The 24809-nt window shown below is 41.7% G+C and overlaps 1 protein-coding gene across 1 annotated transcript in view; it reads right to left on the bottom strand.

Annotated features, from left to right (window-relative positions):
- Positions 1 to 24486, bottom strand: part of sugct (succinyl-CoA:glutarate-CoA transferase) — a 429896-nt gene extending 405410 nt beyond the window's left edge. Inside the window, exons 1-3 of the mRNA XM_060824198.1 lie at positions 24403 to 24486; positions 1998 to 2043; positions 1835 to 1908 (exon numbers count right to left, since the gene is read on the bottom strand). Of these exons, the coding sequence (XP_060680181.1) occupies positions 1835 to 1908; positions 1998 to 2043; positions 24403 to 24451 (169 nt within the window). The 5' untranslated portion in view covers positions 24452 to 24486. The remainder of the gene's footprint in view (positions 1 to 1834; positions 1909 to 1997; positions 2044 to 24402) is intronic.
- Positions 24487 to 24809: the final 323 nt, after the last annotated feature.

The following is a 24809-nucleotide window of genomic DNA, read 5'->3' as shown; positions in this document are numbered from 1 at the left end:
TCTGAACCCAACCAGAATTATCCCTGAAACTTTCTGGCACAAAGTCTTTCCTCATTCATTCTGACAACTCCACCATGTCATATGTAGCCTTTTCTCTCTCCAGCTCATGACAAGTGTCTGCCATCCACTTCAGCCAGTGGTTTTCTGATTAGTTGTTGCCATGGTTTTACTTTTCCATTGTACTCACCAATCATAATTGCTTTTAATATCTCACACTAGTTCAAGTCAATCATTAACTCTTGAGGTGTGGCACAATGAATTCAAACTAGGTGTAGGCCTTTTAATTATATTGATAATTCTTCCAAGGAAATGTCTGAATTTTTGTGGTCTTTTTTGTGTTTTACTTTGTTGGTGATCACTAAAAGTGATTTCCAATTCATTGGTAGATGAGAGCAGCTTGAAAGGCATGTCCAACAGTGAAAAGTGGCAGGAAAGCCTTTGCATTCACATCACTTGTAGAAGTTGTACATGATCCCTTAAACAATCAAATTACAGCTGAGTAGAGGGAGTAACATTTGAAATTACAGGAATGGTCAATTTTATTGGCAAGTATCATTAAAGAAAGATGCACCCACAAAAAAATGTGGAGGAGTAAAGGAAAGATACGCACAGGAATGGAGGTAACAGACACACATACAAGAGAAGGAAAATACAAGCACATCCACAATAGTTGGATACAGAAAACAGACACACGCAGGAGTCAGGGACTTAAGCAAAAAAGAGAAAAAGTACTCTGGACTCCAGCAAATTGGAAAGTCATGCACAGTCAGATTTGAAGGCGAGAGATCAAGAGAAGTGCACACACAGGAAGTTGAGGATGAACTACAGTAACAGGGGAAGAAGGGGGGTAGGAAAAATGAAAAATAGATAAAAATAGGCTAGAAATCAGGAGAATGAAGGGACATGCAGAAAAGGCAATAAAAGATATACACAGAAGTGGGGAAGAAAGTGAATTTACACAGAGCTGAAGAAGGGCGGAAAGGAGAACAGGAAAGGAGAAGTAAAGAGCTAAAAGTGATTAACAACATATGTGTGAAATGACATAGAAATAATGGTAGAAACCCAATGTTAAAAAGTGAAACAAAGAGAAGGTGCACACAAGCATTTTTTTTATTATGAGGAAGTAGTAAACATTCACAACCTCAAAGTTCCAAATTTACAATCAATGAAACAGTTCTGAATCGTGGCAGCAAATGTACAGACAGCAAGGTCCACAAACAGCAATGAGCAGAAATAAAAACAAAAATGCTGAATATATTCAGCAGGTCAGGCCGCTTCTATAGAGAATGAAAAGGAGTTAACATTGAAGGTTGATAAATGTGTGATAGCTTTTGAATAAGTAAGAATTGGAAGAACAATAGAGACCGTCCATCTGTGAAGACATCTTGGAGACTAAATGGCAAAAGGTTTCATGGCACAAAAACCAAAGGGGTGGGTAATAGGTAAAGAAATAAAGATGTATTTAGGTAAATTGTGAATGACAAGATGACAGCCATCCAAACCCACAGTAAAGGAGGGAAGAAAGTAATATGATAAAAACAAACATTCAAAAGAAAACATAAAACAAAACAGAGATAAAGCTAAATCTGCTCAAGTCAAAGTTTTAATCAGTAAGGGATTCAAGGGTTATAGGGTAAAGACAGGAAAGTAGAGTTGAGGTTTATCAGATCAACCACGATCTCATTGAATGGCTGGCCAAACTGAAAGACGTGAATGGCAAACTTCTGCTGCTATGTCTTATGTCCTATAATCTATTATTCGTAAGGACGTTATCAATCTTGTTTCATACATATTTCCTCCTAAAAGCAAACATTCTCCAATCAAATCCAATTACCTGGTCTTTCTACTTTGATGATTTCGGCACCCAGGTCTCCTAAGATCATTGTGGCAAAGGGTCCTGCTAACACCCTGTAAATGGAGATTTGGAAACAAACAATTACACCTATCACATTAAATTCCAACTTGAAGTTCTTTGATATTATTGAAATCAAATTTACCTTGTGAGGTCTAGGATTTTAACTCCATCCAAAGGTTTTACGTTTCCTGAAAATAAATGCACAAATGTTAGAACTCATCGTCAAAGCATCACAAATTCAACTTCTAGTCAAATGGAGAAGTTATACAGGAACATAAACTTTGCTCTAAACTGGAAAGCTAGTTGGAGGATAACACTGAAGCAAATCTTTACTCAGTCTTATTTTGAGTGAAACATTACAAACATACACCTCTTAACTCAACTAGGTAAAAACAATGACTGCAGATGCTGGAAACCAGATTCTGGATTAGTGGTGCTGGAAGAGCACAGCAATAAAAGCTGAGGAGCAGTAAAATCGACATTTCGGGCAAAAGCCCTTCATCAGGAATAAAGGCAGAGAGCCTGAAGGGTAGAGAGATACGCTAGAGGAGAGTGGGGAGTGGGGAGAAAGTAGCATAGAGTACAATAGGTGAGTGGGGGAGGGGAGAAGGTGATAGGTCAGGGACGACGGTGGAGTGGATAGGTGGAAAAGAAGATAGGCAGGTAGGACAAGTCATGGGGACAGTGCTGAGCTGGAAGTTTGGAACTAGGGGTGAGGTGGGGGAAGGGGAAATGAGGAAACTGTTGAAGTCCACATTGATGCCCTGGGGTTGAACAGTTCCGACGCGGAAGATGAGGCATTCTTCCTCCAGGCGTCTGGCGGTGAGGGAGCGACAGTGAAGGAGGCCCAGGACCTCCATGTCCTCGGCAGAGTGGACGGGGGAGTTGAAATGTTGGGCCACAGGGCGGTGTGGTTAATTGGTGTGGGTGTCCCGAAGATGTTCCCTAAAGCGCTCTGCTAGGAGGTGTGCAGTCTTCCCAATGTAGAGTAGACCGCATCGGGAGCAACGGATACAATAAATGATATTGGTGGATGTGCAGGTAAAACTTTGATGGATGTGGAAGGCTCCTTTAGGGCCTTGGATGGAGGTCAGGGAGGAGGTGTGGGTACAGGTTTTGCAATTCCTGCGGTGGCAGGGGAAGGTGCCAGGATGGGAGGATGGGTTGCAGGGGGGCGCGTGGACCTGACCAGGTGGTCACGGAGGGAACGGTCTTTGCGGAAGGCGGAAAGGGGTGGGGAGGGAAATATATTCCTGGTGATGGGGTCCTTTTGGAGGTGGTGGAAATGTCGGCGGATGATTTGGTTTATACGAAGGTTGGTAGGGTGGAAGGTGAGCACCAGGGGCGTTCTGTCCTTGTTACGGTTGGAGGGGTGGGGTCTGACGGTGGAGGTGCGGGATGTGGATGAGATGCGTTCGAGGGCATCTTTAACCACATGGGAATGGAAATTGCGGTTTCTAAAGGAGGAGGCCATTTGGTGTGTTCTGTGGTGGAACTAGTCCTCCTGGGAGCAGATACGGCGGAGGCGGAGGAATTGGGAATACGGGATAGCATTTTTTGCAAGAGGTAGGGTGGGAAGAGATGTAATTCAGGTAGCTGTGGGAGTCGGTGGGTTTGTAAAAAATGTCAGTGTCAAGTTGGTCATCATTAATGGAGATGGAGAGGTCCAGCAAGGTCCAGGGAAGGAGGTGTCTGAGAAGGTCCAGGTAAATTTAAGGTCAGAGTGGAACGTATTGGTGAAGTTGATGAATTGCTCAACCTCCTTGCAGGAGCATGAGGCGGCACCAATGCAGTCATCAATGTAACGGAGGAAGAGATGGGGAGTGGTGCCGGTGTAATTACAGAAGATTGACTGTTCTACGCAGCCAACAAAGAGACAGGCATAGCTGGGGCCCATACGTGTGCCCATGGCTACCCCTTTGGTCTGGAGGAAGTGGGAGGATTCGAAGGAAAAATTGTAAAGGGTGAGAACCAGTTCAGCCAAACGAATGAGTGTGTCGGTGGAAGGGTACTGTTGGGGACGTTGGGAGAGGAAAAAATGGAGGGCTTGGAGGCCCTGGTCATGGTGGATGAAGGTGTAGAGGGATTGCATATCCATGGTGAAGACGAGGCGTTGGGGGCCAGGGAAACGGAAGTCTTGGAGGAGGTGGAGGGCGTGGGTGGTGTCTCAAACGTATGTGGGGACCAGGGGGGATAGGACAGTGTCGAGGTAGGTAGAAATGAGTTCAGTGGGGCAGGAGCATGCTGAGACAATGGGTTGGCCAGGATGGTCAGGCTTGTGGATCTTGGGAAGGAGGTAGAACCGGGCAGTGCGGGGTTCCCGGACTATGAAATTGGAAGCAATGAGTGGGAGATCTCCTGAGGTGATGAGGTTCTGTATGGTCTGGAAGATGATGGTTTGGTGATGGGGGGTGGGGTCATGGTCGAGGGGGCGGTAGGAAGAGGTGTCCTCGAGTTGGCGTTTGGCTTCAGCGGTGTAGAGGTCAGTGCGCCAGACTACCACTGCACCCCCTTTATCTGCTGGCTTGAGGGTGAGGTTGGGATTGGAGCAGAGGGATTGGAGGGCTGCGCATTGTGAGGGTCAGAAGTTGGAGTGGGAGAGGTGGGTTGACAGGTTGAGACGATTAATGTCCCGGCGGCAGTTGGAAATGAAGAGGTCGAGGGCAGGTAATAGGCCAGCACGGTGTGTCCACGTGGATGTAGTGTGTTGGAGGTGGGATAAGGGGTCCTTGGAAGATGGGCGGGAGTCCCCACACCACAATTGTACAGCAATGTCTCTGTTTACTATGTCTCATTGTTACCTGATAGGACTGGTCCAACCAACATGATTCATATCACAGGGTAAAAAATGGCTACATGACTTGGCTCGCAGAACACAAGCTTACAAACCGCCCATTTTAATACATAACTCTTTAGTCTTGTGACTGATTTTAATATCATCCCCATCTAAATGGCTGTTGGTTCTTCACTATAATGGGATCTTCCGCAGCATAAGCCCTCTGAAGTGAAACCAGACAGCCAACTACGAATCAACCAAGGCATCAGAAATGACAATGGCAAACTCAGCCTGGTCTACCGTGCAAAGTCCACCTTACTTTCATCTGGGCAGGGTAAGGTGGGGGGGGGTGCCAAAACTGGGAGACTGTCCCACAGCAATTAAGCAAAAGCAGGCATGATCATACTCAAGGAATCATAACTTATGTCCAAGACACCATGATCAATATCCCAGGGTAAGTCTTGTCTCGCTGACCCATCAGATGTTGTGGTTAAAAAAAAGTATGCAATTGGGAGTTGCTCTACAAATCTTCAACACTGACTTTGAGCCCTATGATCTCTCAGTTGCACATCACAAATTAGCTAGTGTTCATGTGAATAGTGCAAAGGTTCACCAAGTTTTCTAACAAAACCTTCAGGTCTGTGACGACTATTATCTATAATGATAAGAACTGACAGTTTACCTGCACACCATCATCTCCAGGATTCCCTCAAAATCGCACATAATCCCTGGCACATGAATCCTTGCTCCATCATGTCTGCCACCTAAGAATCCTGACACACCCTACTGAACTGCGCTGGAGAGTATCTTCGCCTTCAACTGTTCAAAATGGCTCACCACCTTATCAAAGGCAACTTGGGATAATCAATAAATGCTGACCTTGATGGTAGTGCCACAAACACCAAACCCTCCCCAAGCTACTAATATCAACCAACCAATTTTGAAAAGCATTGGGTAAAATAGTTGTTCAAAATAACTTATGGGATTTCTGTATACACAGGCTCCTTCAGATTCATTTTTCATGTTGGAAAAGAGTTGCAAAAGCAGCAAACAACAGGCATGGAACATAAGACAGGAAAGACACTTTCCAGTTCTTCAACAAAAATACTGATTGTAGCAAAGTTCAACACTGTCTTTGACAGAAATGGGACCAGTGTGCTGATAGAGAAGCATTCAACCTCAGTCCTCATTGCTCCTTGAAATAAAACACAATAAAAGAGTACTTGGAAATGCTGACTACTTCTCTTCAAATTCAAATTTTGGACTCCCAGCTCACAGACCTACACCTTTACTCCACAATACTAGAACGCACTTCATTAATCCTACCCAAGACATGTTAACATTGAAATCGAAGGTCAATCTGTATTGATTGTAACTAGTATTAACTCTGTCCCAGTGGTAAGTTCATTACTAGTTTGAGGATAAAGCATCCTATCAGTTTTATGGCAATGCTACTCAAGAGTTTCAAAGTGCTAATAAAAACATCCTGCAATCATCACCAGATGATTTACTATGCGAGTTCTAATCTTACTATTTGCCATTTGGGCGGCACGGTGGCACAGTGGTTAGCACTGCTGCCTCACAGCGCCTGAGACCCGGGTTCAATTCCCGACTCAGGTGACTGACTGTGTGGAGTTTGCACGTTCTCCCCGTGTCTGCGTGGGTTTCCTCCGGGTGCTCCGGTTTCCTCCCACAGTCCAAAGATGTGCGGGTCAGGTGAATTGGCCATGCTAAATTGCCCGTAGTGTTAGGTAAGGGGTAAACGTAGGGGTATGGGTGGGTTGCGCTTCGGCGGGTCGGTGTGGACTTGTTGGGCCGAAGGGCCTGTTTCCACACTGTAAGTAATCTAATCTAATCTGTAAGTAATCTAATCTAATGTAATGCCATATGCATTCATGGCATTACAATGTTAAGACCATGACCTGGCAAAGGAATGAATCAGTAAATGGTGTTAGATTTACCTTAACTGCAAAGGTGTTTATAAAGCACTGTTAAGAATTTGAAAAGACAAGCATATTTATGCTTTAGAAAAATGCTGAGAGAAGATGTTAATAAAGTTATTTAAAGTTTTATGACAACTGAATCCCATTCATATGTTTGGCATAGTGACAAGTTGCAACAAGACATTGAGCCAAGCTGCGAAAAATAGAAATCACGTTTAGATTTGTTTTCCAGAGCCTGATGAGGGAGGGTGGTGACGGGGTTGAAGATTAAGGCTATTGTGAGGTATAAGAAACAGAATTGCATACAATATTTCTTAGACTTTGAGTTATAATCGTCTTTTTGGATTGATTATGTAACCATGCAATCATGTAAATAATTGTTTTACTGCATATGTTAGTACCTAGTGCAGTAACAGCAAGTAAGACATAAAGCCATCTCAAATAAACACTGTGTTCAGTGAGAAAAGTCACATGATTAATGCCTCACTAAAGTTACAGCAACATTAAAAGGATTTTATGTGAAGGATGTTAACACTAGATTTGATAATCTCAGATGAGTTGCACTTTGGATCTATAAGCTGTTGGAAGGTTACTGACTTTTAAATATCAAATATTAGACACTTGCATAGCCAAGTTTATTGGAAATCTTTTATTGGAAATGTTTCTCCCATCTGTTCAATAATTCATTCAAACTAGCTCCAACAATAGGTGATTGCCTATTTGAACAAATATACAGCAAATTAAGGGAAAGAGACAAAGCTAATTCTAATTAAATTGTTTTCTTAAAAAATAGATGATTAAGACTCTCTTCTTCACAAAAATTTAAAGGTTTTATTTTGCTTCATCATGAAGCAGTTAAGTACTGACTCTATCATCTAAAGATCAAAGAGTACAAAATTCATTCATTCCTGACCAGAAACCAGCTGTACAGGAAACTGTGGTATGTTAATTTATATAATACTCAAGTAGACTCTGAAAAGTGGAATCATTTTTTGATAATTGTGCACTCTTGGCAGACTGGCTAACCCACTACTATCACTGTACATAAACTGAAGCAGTGAGCACAGCTTTCGATCGCCAAGCAGTCTGCAATTTTATATTTTTAGCTTGTTGATTCAAATACTAATGTATCACCTTGATTCATTGCAGACATGATGCCAAAAATCCCATTCACCAATAATCGGTACAGATATATCTTAAACTACAGCATGTGAATGGTCATACAGTTTAGGACAAATTGGAGGGAAGAAAGAAAACTGAAAGGGCTGATGGAGGATATAAAAAACAAAGAACCTCGAGGGGATTGTTCCCTTCATGTTATCCCTGAGCAAGTTCATAGATCAATGAGAGAAACCAGTAATGTTTGGCTGAGCCAATTTTGCAAGCATGTCAAAACTGAAGGAACTACTATTCCACTTGAAAAAGAAGAATAGCTGTCAGAGTAATGCTTGAATGAACTGCAAGTATGAAGAGAAAGAGGTCCAATAATGAGAAAAATGGGGAGGGTAGATATTTTCCAAATAGTATAAAACTTTAATACGTATTATCAATTTGAACATGACAATTGTGGAGTACTCCACAACCACATGAAGAAGGAGCAGCACTCCAAACGCTCATGCTTCCAAATAAACCTGTTCGACTATAACCTGGCATCGTGTGATTTTTAATTATGATAGGCTGGTTAAATCATGTGGCAGATGAGATAATGCTAAAGATGATGGTGGTGTTTTTACAAACCCACCGACTCCCACAACTACCTGGATTACACCTCTTCCCACCCTACCTCTTGCAAAAATGCCATCCCATATTCCCAATTCCTCCGTCTCTGCCGTATCTGCTCCCAGGAGGACCAGTTCTACCACAGAACCCACCAGATGGCCTCCTTCTTTAGAGACCGCAAGTTCCCTTCCCACGTCGTTAAAGATGCCCTCCAAGGCATCTCATCCACATCCCGCACCTCCACCCTCAGACCCCACCCCTCCAACCATAACAAGGACAGAACGCCCCTGGTGCTCACCTTCCACCCTACCAACCTTCGCATAAACCAAATCATCCGTCGACATTTCCGCCACCTCCAAAAAGACCTCACCACCAGGGATATGTTTCCCTCCCCACCCCTTTCTGCCTTCCGCAAAGACCGTTCCCTCCGTGACTACCTGGTCAGGTCTACGCCCCCCTACAACCCACCCTCCCATCCTGGCACCTTCCCCTGCCACCGCAGGAACTGCAAAACCTGTGCCCACACCTCCTCCCTCATCTCCATCCAAGACCCTAAAGGAGCCTTCCACATCCATCAAAGTTTTACCTGCACATCCACTAATATCATTTATTGTATCCGTTGCTCCCGATGCAGTCTCCTGTAAATTGGGAAGACTGGACGCCTCCTAGCAGAGCGCTTTAGGGAACATCTCTGGAACACCCGCACCAATCAACCACACTGCCCTGTGGTCCAACATTTCAACTCCCCCTCCCACTCTGCCGAGGACATGGAGATCCTGGGCCTCCTTCACTGCCGCTCCCTCACCACCAGACGCCTGGAGGAAGAACGTCTCATCTTCTGCCTCGGAACACTTCAACCCCAGGGCATCAATGTGGACTTCAACAGTTTCCTCATTTCCCCTTCCCCCACCTCACCCTAGTTCCAAACTTCCAGCTCAGCACTGTCCCCATGACTTGTCCTACCTGCCTATCTTCCTTCCCACCTATCCACTCCACCCTCCTCCCTGACCTATCACCTTCATCCCCTCCCTCACTCACCTATTGTACTCTATGCTGCTTGCTCCCCACCCCCACCCTCCTCTAGCTTATCTCTCCACCCTTCAGGCTCTCTGCCTTTTTTCCTGATGAAGGGCTTTTGCCCAAAACGTCGATTTTATTGCTCTTCGGATACTGCCCAAACTGCTGTGCTCTTCCAGCACCACTAATCCAGAGTGTAATGTGATAGGTTAAGTGCAAGCAGTAGATCATTGTGGCAGAAGATGGTAGTTAGAGAGACAAAGCAAACTAGTGTAATTGGTTATGCTAATGCTGTCAGATTAGCGCAGAACTAGAGTTTCCAGGAGAGGGGTGGAAGAAGACAGGAAAGGCATTTTCTGATTGCCACAGCTTTTGTCCGCAAATAAAAGTTGAACTTCATGAAGGGTTTTCTGCATCTACTGGTAATTTTCTCAGAGTACTGGGTGATCTTTCCTCAATTTGGTGAGGGAAGTCATTGAGTAACTGAATTTCAATCCAAACTAAACAATACAAAACTGTGTGGAACAATTATTCCCAACAATGCAGATCCTTTATGAGATACCTGAGGATCCTACAATCAAGGTTGAAAATGTGTTGCTAGTTAAAGCACAGCAGATCAGGCAGCATCCAAGGAATAGGAAATTCGACGTTTCGGGCATAAGCCCTTCATCAGGAATGAGGAGAGGGTGCCAGGCAGGCTAAGATAAAAGGTAGGGAGGAGGGACTTGGGGGAGGGGCGATGGAGATGTGATTGGCGGAAGGAGGTCAAGGTGAGGGTGATAGGCCGGAGTGGGGTGGGGGCGGAGAGGTTAGGAAGAAGATTGCAGGTTAGGAGGGCGGTGCTGAGTTGAGGGATGAGGGATGCTGAGTTGTGTGAAGGCAGTTGTTTTGAGGTTTGTCAAGCATGGACTAATCGATACCCACAGAAAGGCCTACACCAGATTCATTTTCTCAATTACAATCCCCTCTGCTCATCTAACCAAATTTCATTTATTCAAGATTTAGAAAGCTAGTGTGCTTCTAATTAAACCTGTTGGACTATAACCTGGTGTTGTGTGATTTTCATTTATTCAAGATCTTTTCACATGATCATGTAAAGTAATCAACCTGGTGTTGTGAGATTTTTATCTTTGTACACCCCAGTCCAACACCGGCATGTCCAAATCATTCTGCTGATCCTACAATCAACTCAGCATCTGAGTTTCCTAATCATATAATTTGATGATACTATACTTGAATTATGGCTTATATACAATGTAAAGCATGTCAATATTTTTCATCAACCTGTTCAGGCATGCCATGACGCATATCTGGATTGGGTGCGAATTGAATTTGGATGCTGCCATTGCAATGCAAGAACCCCCAATGCAGACAATGCAGCTTTGTACGGATGGTCAGCTTGCACGCGATATTTAAAAGAATGCTAAGTGACTAAAGTTGGCCATGATAAATTTATCTAATTGATTAACTTTTATCATCAATTGGTCTCAAATAACCTCATAGATGATGTGCATAATGTTGACTAAGGGCTTAATGCTCAAAGGAATACTTATCAGCAGTTTCCAATTGACTTCTTTGTGTGAAGGCAGTTGTTTTGAGGTTTGTCAAGCATGGACTAATCAATACCCACAGAAAGGCCTACACCAGATTCATTTTCTCAATTACAATCCCCTTTGCTCATCTAACCAAATTTCATTTATTCAAGATTTAGAAAGCTAGTGTGCTTCTAATTAAACCTGTTGGACTATAACCTGGTGTGTGATTTTCATTTATTCAAGATCTTTTCACATGATCACGTAAAGTAATCAACCTGGTGTTGTGAGATTTTTATCTTTGTACACCCCAGTCCAACACCAGCATCTCCAAATCATTCTGGACTGGTAACATTGCTGGCCCTTTGTTATTTACATTCTAATGCTCCTTGTATCAGCATCAAATAGTCAAGCACAGTCAATATAGCAAACTGATCACCAGAGACATTTTAATGAAAAGTCATGCCTGTCATAGGGATTATGATCTCGAACACAATTTCTGAAAAGCTGGTGGAAAGAAATTCAATCATGGCCTTCAAAAGGGAATTAGGTTAACAAATTGAAGACCAAGGAGAAAAACTGCAACTTGGTGAACTGGCCTTGCAGAGAACAAGGATGGACCTGACAGGCCTAATGACATCTTTCTGTGTTGTAATAATTCTAAGATTCGATTGAAATTTTTAAATCAATTGTTGATTATATGAGTTTATTTTTCAAAAAACAGGAATTCAAGGCTTTTTGTACTAAAACTCTTTCGGGTTTGTCTCAAGATTTACGAGATGGTTCAGATGACATTTCTGGAGTCATGCCACATGTTGCTATCTAATCTTTTTTTCTTTGTTCATTCACAGAACGATGTTGTCGCTAAAGAGGCATCATGGGAGCGGCACGGTGGCTCAGTGGTTAGCACTGCTGTCTTACAGCACCAGGGACCCAGGTTCCATTCCAGACTCAAGTGACTGTCTATGTGGAGTTTGCACATTCTCCCTGTGTCTGCGTGGGTTTCCTCCACGCAGTCCAAAGATGTGCAGGTCAGTTGAACTGGCCATGCTAAATTGCCCGTAGTGTTAGTTGCATTAGTCAAAGGGAATGGGTCTGGGTGGGTTACTCTTCAGAAGGTCAGCGTGAACTTGTTGGGCCAAAGGGCCTGTTTCCAGACTGTAGGGAATCTAATCTAAAAAATATTTATTGCCTGTCCCTAATTGCCCAGAGGGCAGTTAAGAGTCAACCACATTGCTGTTGGTTTGGAGTCACCAGGTAAGGATTTCATTTCCTTCCCTAAAGGACATTAATGAACCAGGTGGGTTTTTACTGGCAATCGACAACAGATTGTCATCGTTAGATTCTTAATTCCAAATATTTACTGAATTCAAATTCCACCTTTGGTGGGATTCAAACTCAGGCCCCCAGAATGTTATCTGGGTGTCTGGATTAATAGTCCAATAATAATACCACCCGGACATCACCTTCCCTTAATCATGAGATCAAAGAAATCAATTGACAAATTAAAATAGGTGGTACTTGGTAGTGAAGCTAACACTCTCTTGGTATTTATACACACAGGCAAGTTTTGTAATTTAATGTTTCCCTTAATAGCAGATTTTGAAGCACACATCATTCCAGATGTTACAGCTGAGTTACCAAAAATATATCAGCGGCTGTTGCCTCTTTAATGTGACTCTTCCTTTTTTCTAATGTAGTGGTTAAATCATAAAATAAAGGATAACCCAAAGGCATTTTAAAAGTATATTACAGATAAAAGGAAAACCAGGGTAAAATACACCACATTGGGGACCAAAGTGACAATTTGTGTGGGGGTCAGGAAATATTGGTGAGGTTTCGAGTACTTTGTTCTTGATAATGAATGCAAATACAATGTAGGTATGAAAATCAGGGAGGGACACTGATAAATTTGAACAAATTGTCATGGAGAAGGGAGGAGTATATTAGGGTTTTAGCAGGCTCAAAGTTGGATATATGCCCAGGCCCAGATAAGATGCAGCCTAGGCTATTGCAGTAGACAAGAGAAGAGAATGCTGAAATCTGGGTGTTAATTTTCAAATTCTAGCTAACACAGGAGAGGTACCAGAAGACAGTTCATGTGGTACCATTATTCAAGAAGGGCAGTAGGGATAAATCAAGGAACTATACGATAGTGACCTAGTCTGAATGTACATAGATTCTTGAAGGCAACAAGGCAGATGGATAGGGTTGTTAAGACAACATAACAGATTCTTGCCTTTATTAGTCAAACCATAGAATACAAGAGCTGAGAGGTTATGATGGAGCTGTATAGGACATAGTTAATGCTGTATGCAGTGCTGGTCATCAAACTATATGACTGCATTGGAGAAAGTGCTGAGGTGATTCACAAGGATGTTGCCTAGGCTGGAGAATTCCAGCTATGAAGAGAAATTAGATAGGCCTGGGTTATTTTCCTTAGAGCAGAGAAGGCAAGAGGGGGTTAATGATTGAGGTCTACAAGATTACAAGGGGCATATATAGGGTGGATAGGAATAAGTATTTCCCTTAGTGAAAGATCAATTACCAGGGGGCATAGATTTAAGGGGCTGGAGACTTTTTTTCACGCAGAGCATGCTGAGTACCAGGAATTCATGGCTTGTAATGGTGGTAGAGAAGGGAACCATCGCAACATTTAAAAGTTATTTAGATAAACACTTGAAACACCATAGCATACAAGACTATGTGTTACTTGCTGGGAAATGGAATTAAAATATATAGGCGCTTGATAGCCTGCAGACATGATGGGCTGAAGGGCCTCTTTCCCTCCTGTAATACTCTATGGCTAAACAAAAGTTCTACCAAAAGAAGGTTTACTCCTTTGGTCAAGTCTTCATGACGGGAAAACAAAGAATATGAGGATAGAGCAGGAAGGTCAGTGGAGACAGAAGCTCAACCATGATTTTACTAGACAGACACAACAAAAATGAACAAGGGTAATAAGGCATACCTGCAAGCTCCTCTTCAAATTATACATCATACAACCTTAGAAATATACTGTCACTGGAACTCTTTTCTTAAGAGCATCATGGATGTACCCACACCACATGGACTATCAAAATTCAAGGTAGTTCACCAACACCTTTCTTACAGCAATTAGGGTTTGGAAATAAAAGGTAGCATTTACAGTGGTGCTCAAATCCCATGATCAAATAAAAAATGTAGCAGTTCCAGGATTGTGATTGCCATAATTTATCTATGGAGGAAATAAATAAAAAACTTGCTGGCACAAGACTAATAAATAAAAATTGAAGAGCACTTTTTTAAAAGCATTTCTCCCAACCTCCAAAAAATCCCAAACCTCAAGATCAGAATGCTCCACAAAAGCCAGAAATTTAATAATCAAATTGTTCTGCAAGTGCCAGCTACGGTTCAGTTGGCAGTACTTCCACTGGAGTTGGAAATTGAGAGTTCAAATCCTACTCTAACAGCTCAAGTAATATGGATCACTGACTAGGAACAAAATAATCATCTTCTCTCAAGATAATAAAGGTTTTGAGGCAAGGCACTCTAAATATGGGAATCAGTGTGCTCACTGAACCTAAATTATCAAGGACTGAAAGAAAATTATTTTGGATGATCATAAGTTCTTGCACCTCAACCCAATTTAAATGCATGTTAAAACTGCATGTCCTCGCTATTAAGAGCGTATACTTCCACTTCCTTGCCCATCCAAACTTCACTGCCCACTGCAGAATGGTGGCTCAGTGGTTAGCACTGATTCCTCACAGCAGTAGGGACCCAGATTCGATTCCGCCCTCAGGCGACTGTGTCTATGGGTTTCCTCCCACAGTCCAATTTGTGCAGGCGTGGTGCACTGGTTATGCTAAATTGTCTATAGTGTCCATGGACATGCAGACTAGGTGGATTAACCATGGGAAATGCAAGGTTACTGGGACAAGGTAGGGGGTGGGTTGCTCTTTGGGAGGGCAATGTGGATTCATTTGGCCAAATGAACTACTTCTACAATATAGGGATTCTCTGATCTGCGCCCTCCCACAGTTCAATTACTGCTGAAATCCTCTTCTATGTTATTTCTAACCACTAGATTTTCCTGGAATTCCTCCGATCCCCTCACTGGAGCTGATCCAACCCTCTGCCACCCCATCCCAACTCACAATGTCTGTTTCACCCAACATTTTCTCTATTGAACTAATTTGGCACAGGTCATTACTGCAGGTTGCTTCACTTTAGAATAATTCAAAAGCCTGCATCATCATTGATGAAGTACTATCTCAGCGTGGGTAATAGGTACATGTCACAATGTAGTCACAACTCTCTTATTCAAAGGTGTGAAGGAACAGAAATGAAATTATCATGTATTTTTCACAACTGTAATACTGACAAAGCACTTTGTATCCAATAAAGAACACTAAGGTAGTATCGGTATTCTTCTTCAAACGGTGAGATGGGATCTTTTACATAAACCAGAGAAAGCAGGTTTTAACACCTCATCCAAAAAATTGAATGGCTTCAATACTACATTGGAATCAGTGAAGATCAGTCTGAAAGTAAATCTTGAACCTAGGATTGTCTGACTCAGAGAAAACCGCTGACCACGAGCCAAGCCTGACACTATCACTGTTCCATGCTAGGGAAAAAATAAGTACACTGAAATGCTGATAAACAAAAACATAGAGGCAAAATCCATTTATTACATCCCACAAGAGCTGTCAATTTAATTTAGCGTGTTCCTTTGTTCAGTAGAGACTGAACTGGTTCTAACCCTCAGTAGTTTATATTTTATAAAAAATGTTTACATACAGTACGACTTTAGTCTGCTGTAATCAGTAAAATGTCTGAGCATTTCAGTAATGTCTGAATCCTTCAGGAAGTGGTTTCTCAGACCACCAAAATAAAAGCAAGGAGCCACAGCTAGAACAAGAGGTCACATCTGAGTCAGGTGAACTAGATGCCAGACAGCCAGATAAAGAGGATAGACAGAACGTTAAAAAATGGTTCCAGCCTTTCTCTTGAAGCTCATTTTGCCCCACTGCCACACTTAATATCATGGATATGAATAGCCTGCTTAAGTGCCCCACACGTTTGCACATACTGCATCAGCAGCCAGATGTAAATCTCAGGTGATACAAGAGTTCAAGCAATACCTTGAGAACCAGTAACGACGGAGTGAAATTTGGTTTGTTTCATGATTCCTACAAGCAACAGTATTGGGTAGCATTATCGGAGTTGGAAAGCATACATCCTATTCGGAAGGCAAAAGTCAAATACAGACTTTCACCATTGGGTAAGAAAAATTAGATAGAATGTAAACCAGGTAGATGATCCCCTTACTGCCTGTTGGTAAAGGTGCAAAATCTCCTGATGGAGATTGAGAACAAAGAAAAGGTTCGTTCAGCTCATTTTACTCACACTAGCTCTCCTGAAAGATGGAGTCATCCACTTAAATTCTATTAACTCTCCTTTCCTCATACCCTTTTGCATTTAAGCCATTCTGTTACTTTATGGATTTGGCTTCCACCATCTTTTTAAGAAAGAAAATCCATATTCAAACACCCAAGTTCTTAACAGCTGTCCTTCTGACAATTCACTTTTTTTAAGGACTTGTGGTAGGTTTGGTCCTACCAGTTAGCAATTTACCAATGGACTCTCTTTTGCAATCTACGTTCATCATAAGTCTGGTTTATTGAGCTGTGGTAGCATTTTATAGAATGGTGTCGAAGGGACACACAGGATGATCTGGTAATCACAAGATTAGGTATCATTCTATTATGGTTAATCTTTGCACAATTCTTTTTAAAAACACAAGCATTTAGAATATAAATACTTGAATAAACACATGCCATTTCTTAGGATCCTCTCAAAACTTACGTCAAAAGTATCCTGTTGAACATTTGCTTTAAAATCACAAAGCACAATCACATTGGTCCGACTGTGTGAACTGCACACACAATGGATGTAAACAGCACATTTCTCATTGATAATGTGCATTAATATAAGATGGGTGATCCCATCCATTTAAAGGGTTTCAAAAATTGTTAGAAAATGTATTAAAACTACTTAGCTATTGCATAAATTATCTTCTTGTCAAGTCCTACACCTTTTTCTTGCCATTGCGCCACAGGGGTTCTTTCATGAGAGTTGAAGGCAGAACAATATGTCATAGTAGAGAATAGTCTAGAAGTTCCAATATTTAGGGTGCCTCTCCACTTCTGCATAAGGGCTTTGCAGTAGCCAACACCAAGCCCGAGGTGATTAAGGTCCAGTCAGGTAGGCCATGTTTTACTAGCTCCTGGTGGGAGGGATTCCCCTGGATCATTAGAAAACCTCAAGAAATAATATTCCCCAAGGATATCAGTCAAACTACATCCCGAGTCTCAGAGAATGCTAAAGACTTATTTGAAGCTTATACCAACTGTTTCCATGCTATTCTGTTTGGAACTCTCACTCTGAAAAATGTAGAAAGACTTGAAAGAACTGAATCAGATGAGGGCCAAAGGAAATGGTAGAAACTGATGCATCTTCAGATTGCACACGTAGAAAACTGTTTCATGGAATTTGTATTTCTAAATCTGCTTTAATGAGTTCTAATCTATTCTATTTTTTTGTTTCGCTCCATATGAGCTCATTGACTATTTTTCCAAGAAATTATCCCTCCTTACTGCAATAATTGGTTCTTTCATCAATGTTGTGACCACCTTTCTTTTATCCCTCTATCCTATCTAAATACCATGTAACCAAGAATGCTGAGCTGCCAATCCTGCCCATATAAGTCTCAGTCACAGTTATGACTGAAGTAGAGTCACTGCAGTAATATAGGAAAACACAACTGCGTAAAGCAGTCTCTCCAACATCATTGAAGTATAGACCATAGAAACTGGTTTCCAATTATGTTGATTGAAGGGTAAATATTGGCTGGGGCACTGAACAGAACACTATTATCCTTCCACAAATAGTGCCATGAACCTTTTACACACACCTGAGGGGCCAAACAGAGCTTCAATTTAATCTATCATTCCAAAAACAGCACTGTCTCAGTATCAGCAAAGAGAATGTTACCTAATATTACATGGTCAAGTGTCTGGAATGAGATGTAGGCCGATAGCCTTCCAACTAAGTAGGAGTGCTATCACTGAGACAATGCTGACACAAGTTTCTTTGCAAATCCAGATACTATATGAACATCAGGGTCTTAACAGATATGATGGTGAACTATACCTGGGCAAGGCAAAGCCAAACTCTGGTGGAGATCCATAACAGTCCTGATGTAAAAATCAGTCATCTGACCTTCACATAGGAGCGAAATACTAATCAAACCACCCAGTAGCTGGTCCCCTCTGAAATTTCCCTCAGGATAGCTAACTCTCATCTGCCACGCACTTTTACCTAGTGAAGCAAATGATTAGAAGTCTTGGGGACCAAAACGATCTCAAACTTTAAATTGGTAATAAGCCCAACTTGCTGGCTTGAAGCTGGGCATGGAATGTGAGTGCCAAGTGGGCCACTTTTGGTCAGCAGAACTGGTGCTGTGGGTTGAACCAAATGTTGGGTTAAAGTACAGTCCTGAATTTGTGAATTTGGTTAGGTCCACATATGACATCAATCCAAACGGTTCCAACTTGAGAAATGACCAAGCTCAAACAAAGCATGTTCTTTTCAATTTTGCTAAACACCAGTATTGGTTCAAACCCTGATGTAGTGGTCAGACACAAGAAATAATGCATATGTCATAGTTACAGCCCAGAAATAATTTATTTTGGTCCTACTAAGCTATAATGGCATTTACTTTCCTCATCAGTAGATCAGTCTAACCACATTTACCTATCCTGCTCCCATAACCCTTCCGTTCAACCCCAGGTTTAAGAAGATATCAGCACCTTATATTTTGTATTTTCCTTAATCAAAGGATCCAAGCAGTGGATCTAGGTGCATCTGTTGACAGTACCTGAAAGGTCAGAAATTGGCACCATTTGGTGATCAATAAATTGTAATCAAGTAGCACCTCTTCTCCTTGAATGATACTGCTCCATAAAGACATTCAGTTTCTAACCTTAATATACAGCCAATTCCATTACTACCTGTAATTCAACGGAAAGGTCTTAACTTGATAGAGGTACTCATTCAAGACAAACAGCATTAACAATTATTCATCATTTGATTGTGTGTTCAGATGGTCAGAGGCCACACCAGCAGGATATGGTAGTTGGTTGGAAATGAAAGTGAAATGCAAACTATGTTTGTGTAGAAACCGCTAAGTCAGTCATGGGATGCTGAACAAGGTTGGGAGCCTTCCCTTCTGAGTGGTTACCTCACCACATCTCTAGGCAGCTTTACCCACACAATAATTAATTCATGCACTTTCTCGTCAAACATCCACAATCTTTTTACTTCAAATACAAGGTTCAGAATCATCTTGCTTGATTGGAATTCATGCTAGGATGTTCAGTTAGTCTTTGTTGTCTTTTGTAACTTTTCACTCATTCTTGGAGATAGAAATGGAAGAGTGGAAAGATTTGCAGACCAATAGCAGTGCCATGTGACTGTTTTTAATGAGGGTTTTAAGGTCTTTCAACACAGGCAGTAAAGTGGAAATCAAATTCATGGGTGTCATCCACTGGATGAATTGAAAGTTGAAGCCCTGGTCTCCACCAGAAATGTCTGGGATAAGGTCAAACCTACTGAAAGTGACAGGATATGTTCTACTAGCCTGCGTTTTTGTCATAAGCCTAAATCATTTTCCTTTTCAAATATTTATCGAACTCCCTTCAGAAAGGTACTATTCAATCTGCTTCCACCACCTTTCCAGGCATCACATTCTAAATCACAACTTGCTCCATAAAGAAATTTCTCATCTCCTCTCTGATTCTCACACCAATTACTTTAAACCTGTGTCCTCTAAATACTGACTCTTCAGGTATTAGAAACCATTTTTCCTTACTTACTCGATCAAAACTCTTCATAGTTTCAAACATTTGTATCCCATTTCCCCTTAACTGTCTTTGTTCCAGGAAGAACAACCCAGGCTTCTCTAGTCATTCTGAAGTCCTTCAACTTGGTGCTATTTCAGTACAACCAAAACAAAATCCTGCAAACACTAGAAATCTGAAACAGAAACAGAAAATGCTGAAAATATACAGTAGACCATGTAATGCTAATGGAAAGAAAAACAGATTTAACATTTCAGGAGGATTACTGTAGGTCTCATTTATGTGTCTTTCTCCAGAGATCGTCCCTGATCTAGATAAATTCTGTCATTCAGCCCAAGCACATTTCACCATTCAATAAGATCAAGGCTGATTTGTTTGTGTTAAGTTCCCATTTCCATCTTCCCAATAACCCTGAATTCCCCTGCCCAAAAAGAATCTATCTAATTGGTTTTGAAAGGATTCAGTGTTTTCAATACTCCACTTCTTTGTGAAGCTTGAATACTCAGTGAAAAAAAATTCTCATGTCAGTTCCCTAATTTTAAACAGAGCCCTCTAGTTTTGGACCAACCTATAAAAGGAAATCCTTTCCATATACACCTGTCAAAACTATTCAGGATGTTATGCACTTCAATTCAGTCACCCCTTCACCCTTCTAAGCTCCAGTGGAAACAAGCCTAGCCTGTCCAACATATCCTCAAAACAATTTGCTTATTTCAGGAATTAATCAAGTAAACTTCCTTCAATACATTGACATCCTTCCTTAAATGAGAAGTCCAAATCAAAGCACAGTTTTTGAGATGTGGTCTCATCAATTCCCTATAAAATTGATTTATAGCATCCTTACTTCTTCATTTAATTTCTCTTGTAACAAACAATAACATCCTATTATTCTTTCTGACCACATACTGTACCTGCATACTCAGTTTTTGAGACCCACGCATCAGAACACTTGAATCTCTCTACATCTTTAATTTGATCATGTATGTAATGAATTGCCAGAGGAAGTGGTGGTGGTGGATACAATCACGGCATTTAAAAGGCAGCTGGATGGGTACATGAAAGGGTTGAGGGAAATATGGGCAAAATGCTGCAAATGGGACTAGCTTATTTAGGATATCTGGTTGGCATGGATGAGGTAGACTGAAGGGTCTGTTTCCAAGGACAATAGGAAGCTAGGTAAAGATTGAGAATTAGCACTGTCAATCAAGGGTGGCAATTGTGCCAGATGGAGTATAACATATAGAAAATAAAAAAAGCAGAGTATTATTTAAATAGAAAATGACCACAGAATTCCAAGGTGCAGTGTGATTCAAGTGTTGCCCCTCAGGTATCATTTAAGTGTTTTTCCTCTCACCTTAAATCTATGCCCTCTAGTTTTGAATTCTTCTAACCTGAGTTAAAAAAAATTGTTTATGTACCCTATCCATGTCCCTCATGATTTTATAAATCTCTATAAGGTCACCCCTCAGTTTCAAAAGCCCCAGGGAAAATAGCCTCAGCCTACTCAGTTTCTCCCTAAAACCCTCCAATCCTGGCAACACCTTGTGAATCTTTTCTGAACTCTTTCAAGTTTAACAACCTCGTTCCAAAGAGACCAGAATTGCGTGTGGTATTCCAAAAGTAGTCTCATCAATATCCTACACAGCCTCAACATTATGTCTCAGCTCCTGTACACAATGACCTGACCAATGAAGGCAAGTGTGCCAAGTGCCGCCTTCACCAACCCATCTACCTACAACTCCACTTTCAAGGAATTATGCACCTGCACCCTCAGGTCTCTTTGTTGGCAACACTCTCCAGGGCCCTACCATTAACTGTATAAATCTTGCCTTGGTTTGCCTTACCAAAATGCAACATTTCACAATTACCTAAAATAAACTCTATCTGCCACTCAGCCCATTGGCCCATCTGATCATTATACTCTGAGATAACCCGTCTTCACTATCAATTTTGGTGTCATCTGCAAACCTATCAACCATACCTCCTATAATTACATCCCTATTTGCTTTGTCATGCATATTCAGATACAGAAACATCTACTTTAGCGTATTTCTGACTTTTTTTCTATCTGTTCTTACCTATCATCCTTTGACGCTCATCTCCCATTTAATGTTTTCCTCTCTTACATCATTATTATTCTTTCATACACATCTTCCTTCATTTAAATTCTTGCCTCACCATTTAGTTTAAAATGTTTTCCACTTCCCTAGATATACAGTTCACAAGAACCCAGGCTTCAACATACTTTGGATGTCAACCATCCCAAAGCTACAATCCCAATTTTCCCTATTAATGGTGCCAGAGGCATCAGAACTAGAACACACGTCTTTCACACCAGGGTCACAGCCATCTATTCATCTTTCTAATTTCATATACCCTTAGCCAATTTTCGCATTGCTCAGGTAATAATGAGAGATTGTAACCTTTAAATTAAAAAACAGAAACTCAATGCTTAACTTCCCATACTCTGTGGAGAACTTCTTTCCTCGTCCTAACTATGGTATTGCTACCTATATGGATACTCCCATTTCCACTGCAAGTTCCTTACCAGCTCTAAGCAGATTATTCAGGCAGTGTTCTGGACTCCTCCTTGTTCTTTGCTGAAAAGAAAGATGTTGATTTTCCTCACTATACTGTCGTCTTCTACTACTACTACATTACTTGTTGCTGCCTCAGATGAATGGCTTCCTGTACTATAGTGCCAAAGTCGTTTTACAGTCTGTATATCACACCTCACCTCATGAAGCCAAAGAATGAGTAAAGTTTTTTCAACAGTCTCTCCTGCTAGCATCAAAAGCTTGCACATGTACATTCTGAGCTTTTTTTTGTTCTTGCAGTCTTTTTAAAATTATACCATTTGGATTATATTACTACTTATTTTTTCTTTAGTTTGTATATGCCCAAGTTCAGCTCATTAATATTTATCTTATGCCAGTCATAGGGGAAACCACCATACATTTTCCTCCGGTTCAAGAATAACCATTCATCATTATTCCCCTGCTTTCTTTTCTTAGCCAATTTTATACCCACAGTGCGACAGAATTCGGTTGTGTTAACAAATCCAAATACAGGTAGGTCTTCTATAATGCAATGATTATGCTCTTGTACAACCCCGCAGTTTAAACAGTGCTTAATGTTTAAAGCCAACACATATTTTAAAAGTCTGTGCTTCAGAAAGTGTCCCCGATTTATCAATTACATTACAGTGCATTCGTGTTAATGAAAAGTACATTATAGCAGAACCTGTACGATAATCATACAGTATTAAAAGTCCACATACACATTAAATAACTCAATAAAGCTAGTCAAATACAGTTTGCTTTTATCAAAGCAGAGCATGACCACCTTTAACACCATAGTAACATTTGATCAAATACACCAAAGAACCAAAGCTAAACTAAGTCAATAGGAATCTGGATGTGATTTTTTGGAGTTCAACCACCTTCAGCTGCTTCTTCAACAACCCTTCCTCCATCATAAGATCTGAAATAGGGATGTTCAAGGCTGATTACACAATGTTCAGAACCAATTGCAGTGACTCAATACTGGAGTTGTCCTCACCAAACTGAAGCAGGATCTGGACAACATTCAGGCTTGAGCTCATAAATAGCAAGTAAAATTCATGCAACACAAGTGCCAAGCAATGATGATCTCAAATGGGAGAATCTATCCATCTCTCCTTGACATTCAATGGCATTACAGTTGCTACATCTCTTATTATCAACACCATGAGGGTTACCATTGGCCAGAAATTGAACTGGACTAGTTATCTGAAACCAGGTCTACAGTAGGGATTTCTTCTTCTATACTTTATCCTACATTGTGGTTATTATTAGGGGGCCTGTGGACCATGCTCACAAGTGACTTCTTTCTCCAAAGATTTCTGCAGTGAGCAACTCACCTCCTGACTTCCTCAAGCCACCCACTATAAAATATGGATCAGCACTCTGCCTGATGACTGTAATTGTGCCAGGTTTCTATTACTTAGTATGTATTTTTATATTGATTATGTGGACTTCTTGATCATCCAGAATATTTGATCAACCAGCACATTCCTGGTCCCATAGGTGCTGGCTAATAAGAAGTTTGCTGTAATTGAAACTCCTCATACCATTATGGTAATTTATGTACTTTTCATAAATTAAAGAGACAATAAATTACTGTTCCACTCTAACATGCTCATGAATTTTTCCAAATCCCTTCTCATGCCTTCACTTGCTGCTGTAGTTTAGGGTTCTAGTGACTTCTGACCTTGTTCACTCCAGTCCAACACATACACCGACACATCATATCCAAGTTTACATTGATGCTTCAATTCAATGAGCTCTCACTAATTGGGAAGTGCAACAGACACCTTCTGCAGTAAACATACTCTCCCACTGTCTTCCAGCCAATATCACCAGGGATGAGGTCTGCAGTGGTGACTGAACCCTACCCTTTATCCCCTCCAAACACTCCCCTCTCTGACCTCTAGCCCTTCTCTAAGACTCCCTTCCCAAACATTCCCCTCTCCTGTCTGTGACACTTTGGGAGAGGGTGAAGGAGAGAAGTATGTGATCCCCCTCTACCCTCACCTACCACCGAGACTCCCCTCCTCTGACAGTCTCCTGTATTCACCCTCTCCCCCCACCGTTACCCCACCCCCCTTCACCTGTCGCGGTTCCAAACCGTCTCGCTCGAGCCGTCGCCCAACGCAACATTTTCAGTCCGGAAATGAGCGCCAACGGTCCGTATCCCAGAACAACCGGAAAGGTGCAACGGTCAAAGCGGGCCGGGATCGGGGGGGAGAGAGAGAAAGGGAATGGGGGGGGGGGGACTGGCAGAGGGAATGGGGGGGGAGAAAGAGAGAATAGGGCGGAGAGAGAGAGAATGAGGGGGGAGAGAGAGAGAATGAGGGGGGGGAGAGAGAGAGAATGAGGGGGGGGAGAGAGAGAATGAGGGGGGGGAGAGAGAGAGAATGAGGGGGGGAGAGAGAGAGAATGAGGGGGGGAGAGAGAGAGAATGAGGGGGGGGAGAGAGAGAGAATGGGGGGGGAGAGAGAGAGAATGAGGGGGGGGA

The sequence above is a fragment of the Hemiscyllium ocellatum genome, chromosome 4 (assembly GCF_020745735.1).
Source record: "Hemiscyllium ocellatum isolate sHemOce1 chromosome 4, sHemOce1.pat.X.cur, whole genome shotgun sequence".
NCBI classification, from domain to species: domain Eukaryota; kingdom Metazoa; phylum Chordata; class Chondrichthyes; order Orectolobiformes; family Hemiscylliidae; genus Hemiscyllium; species Hemiscyllium ocellatum.
Note: the sequence above shows the minus strand (reverse complement) of the source record. Positions and strands in the feature narration are given on the sequence as shown.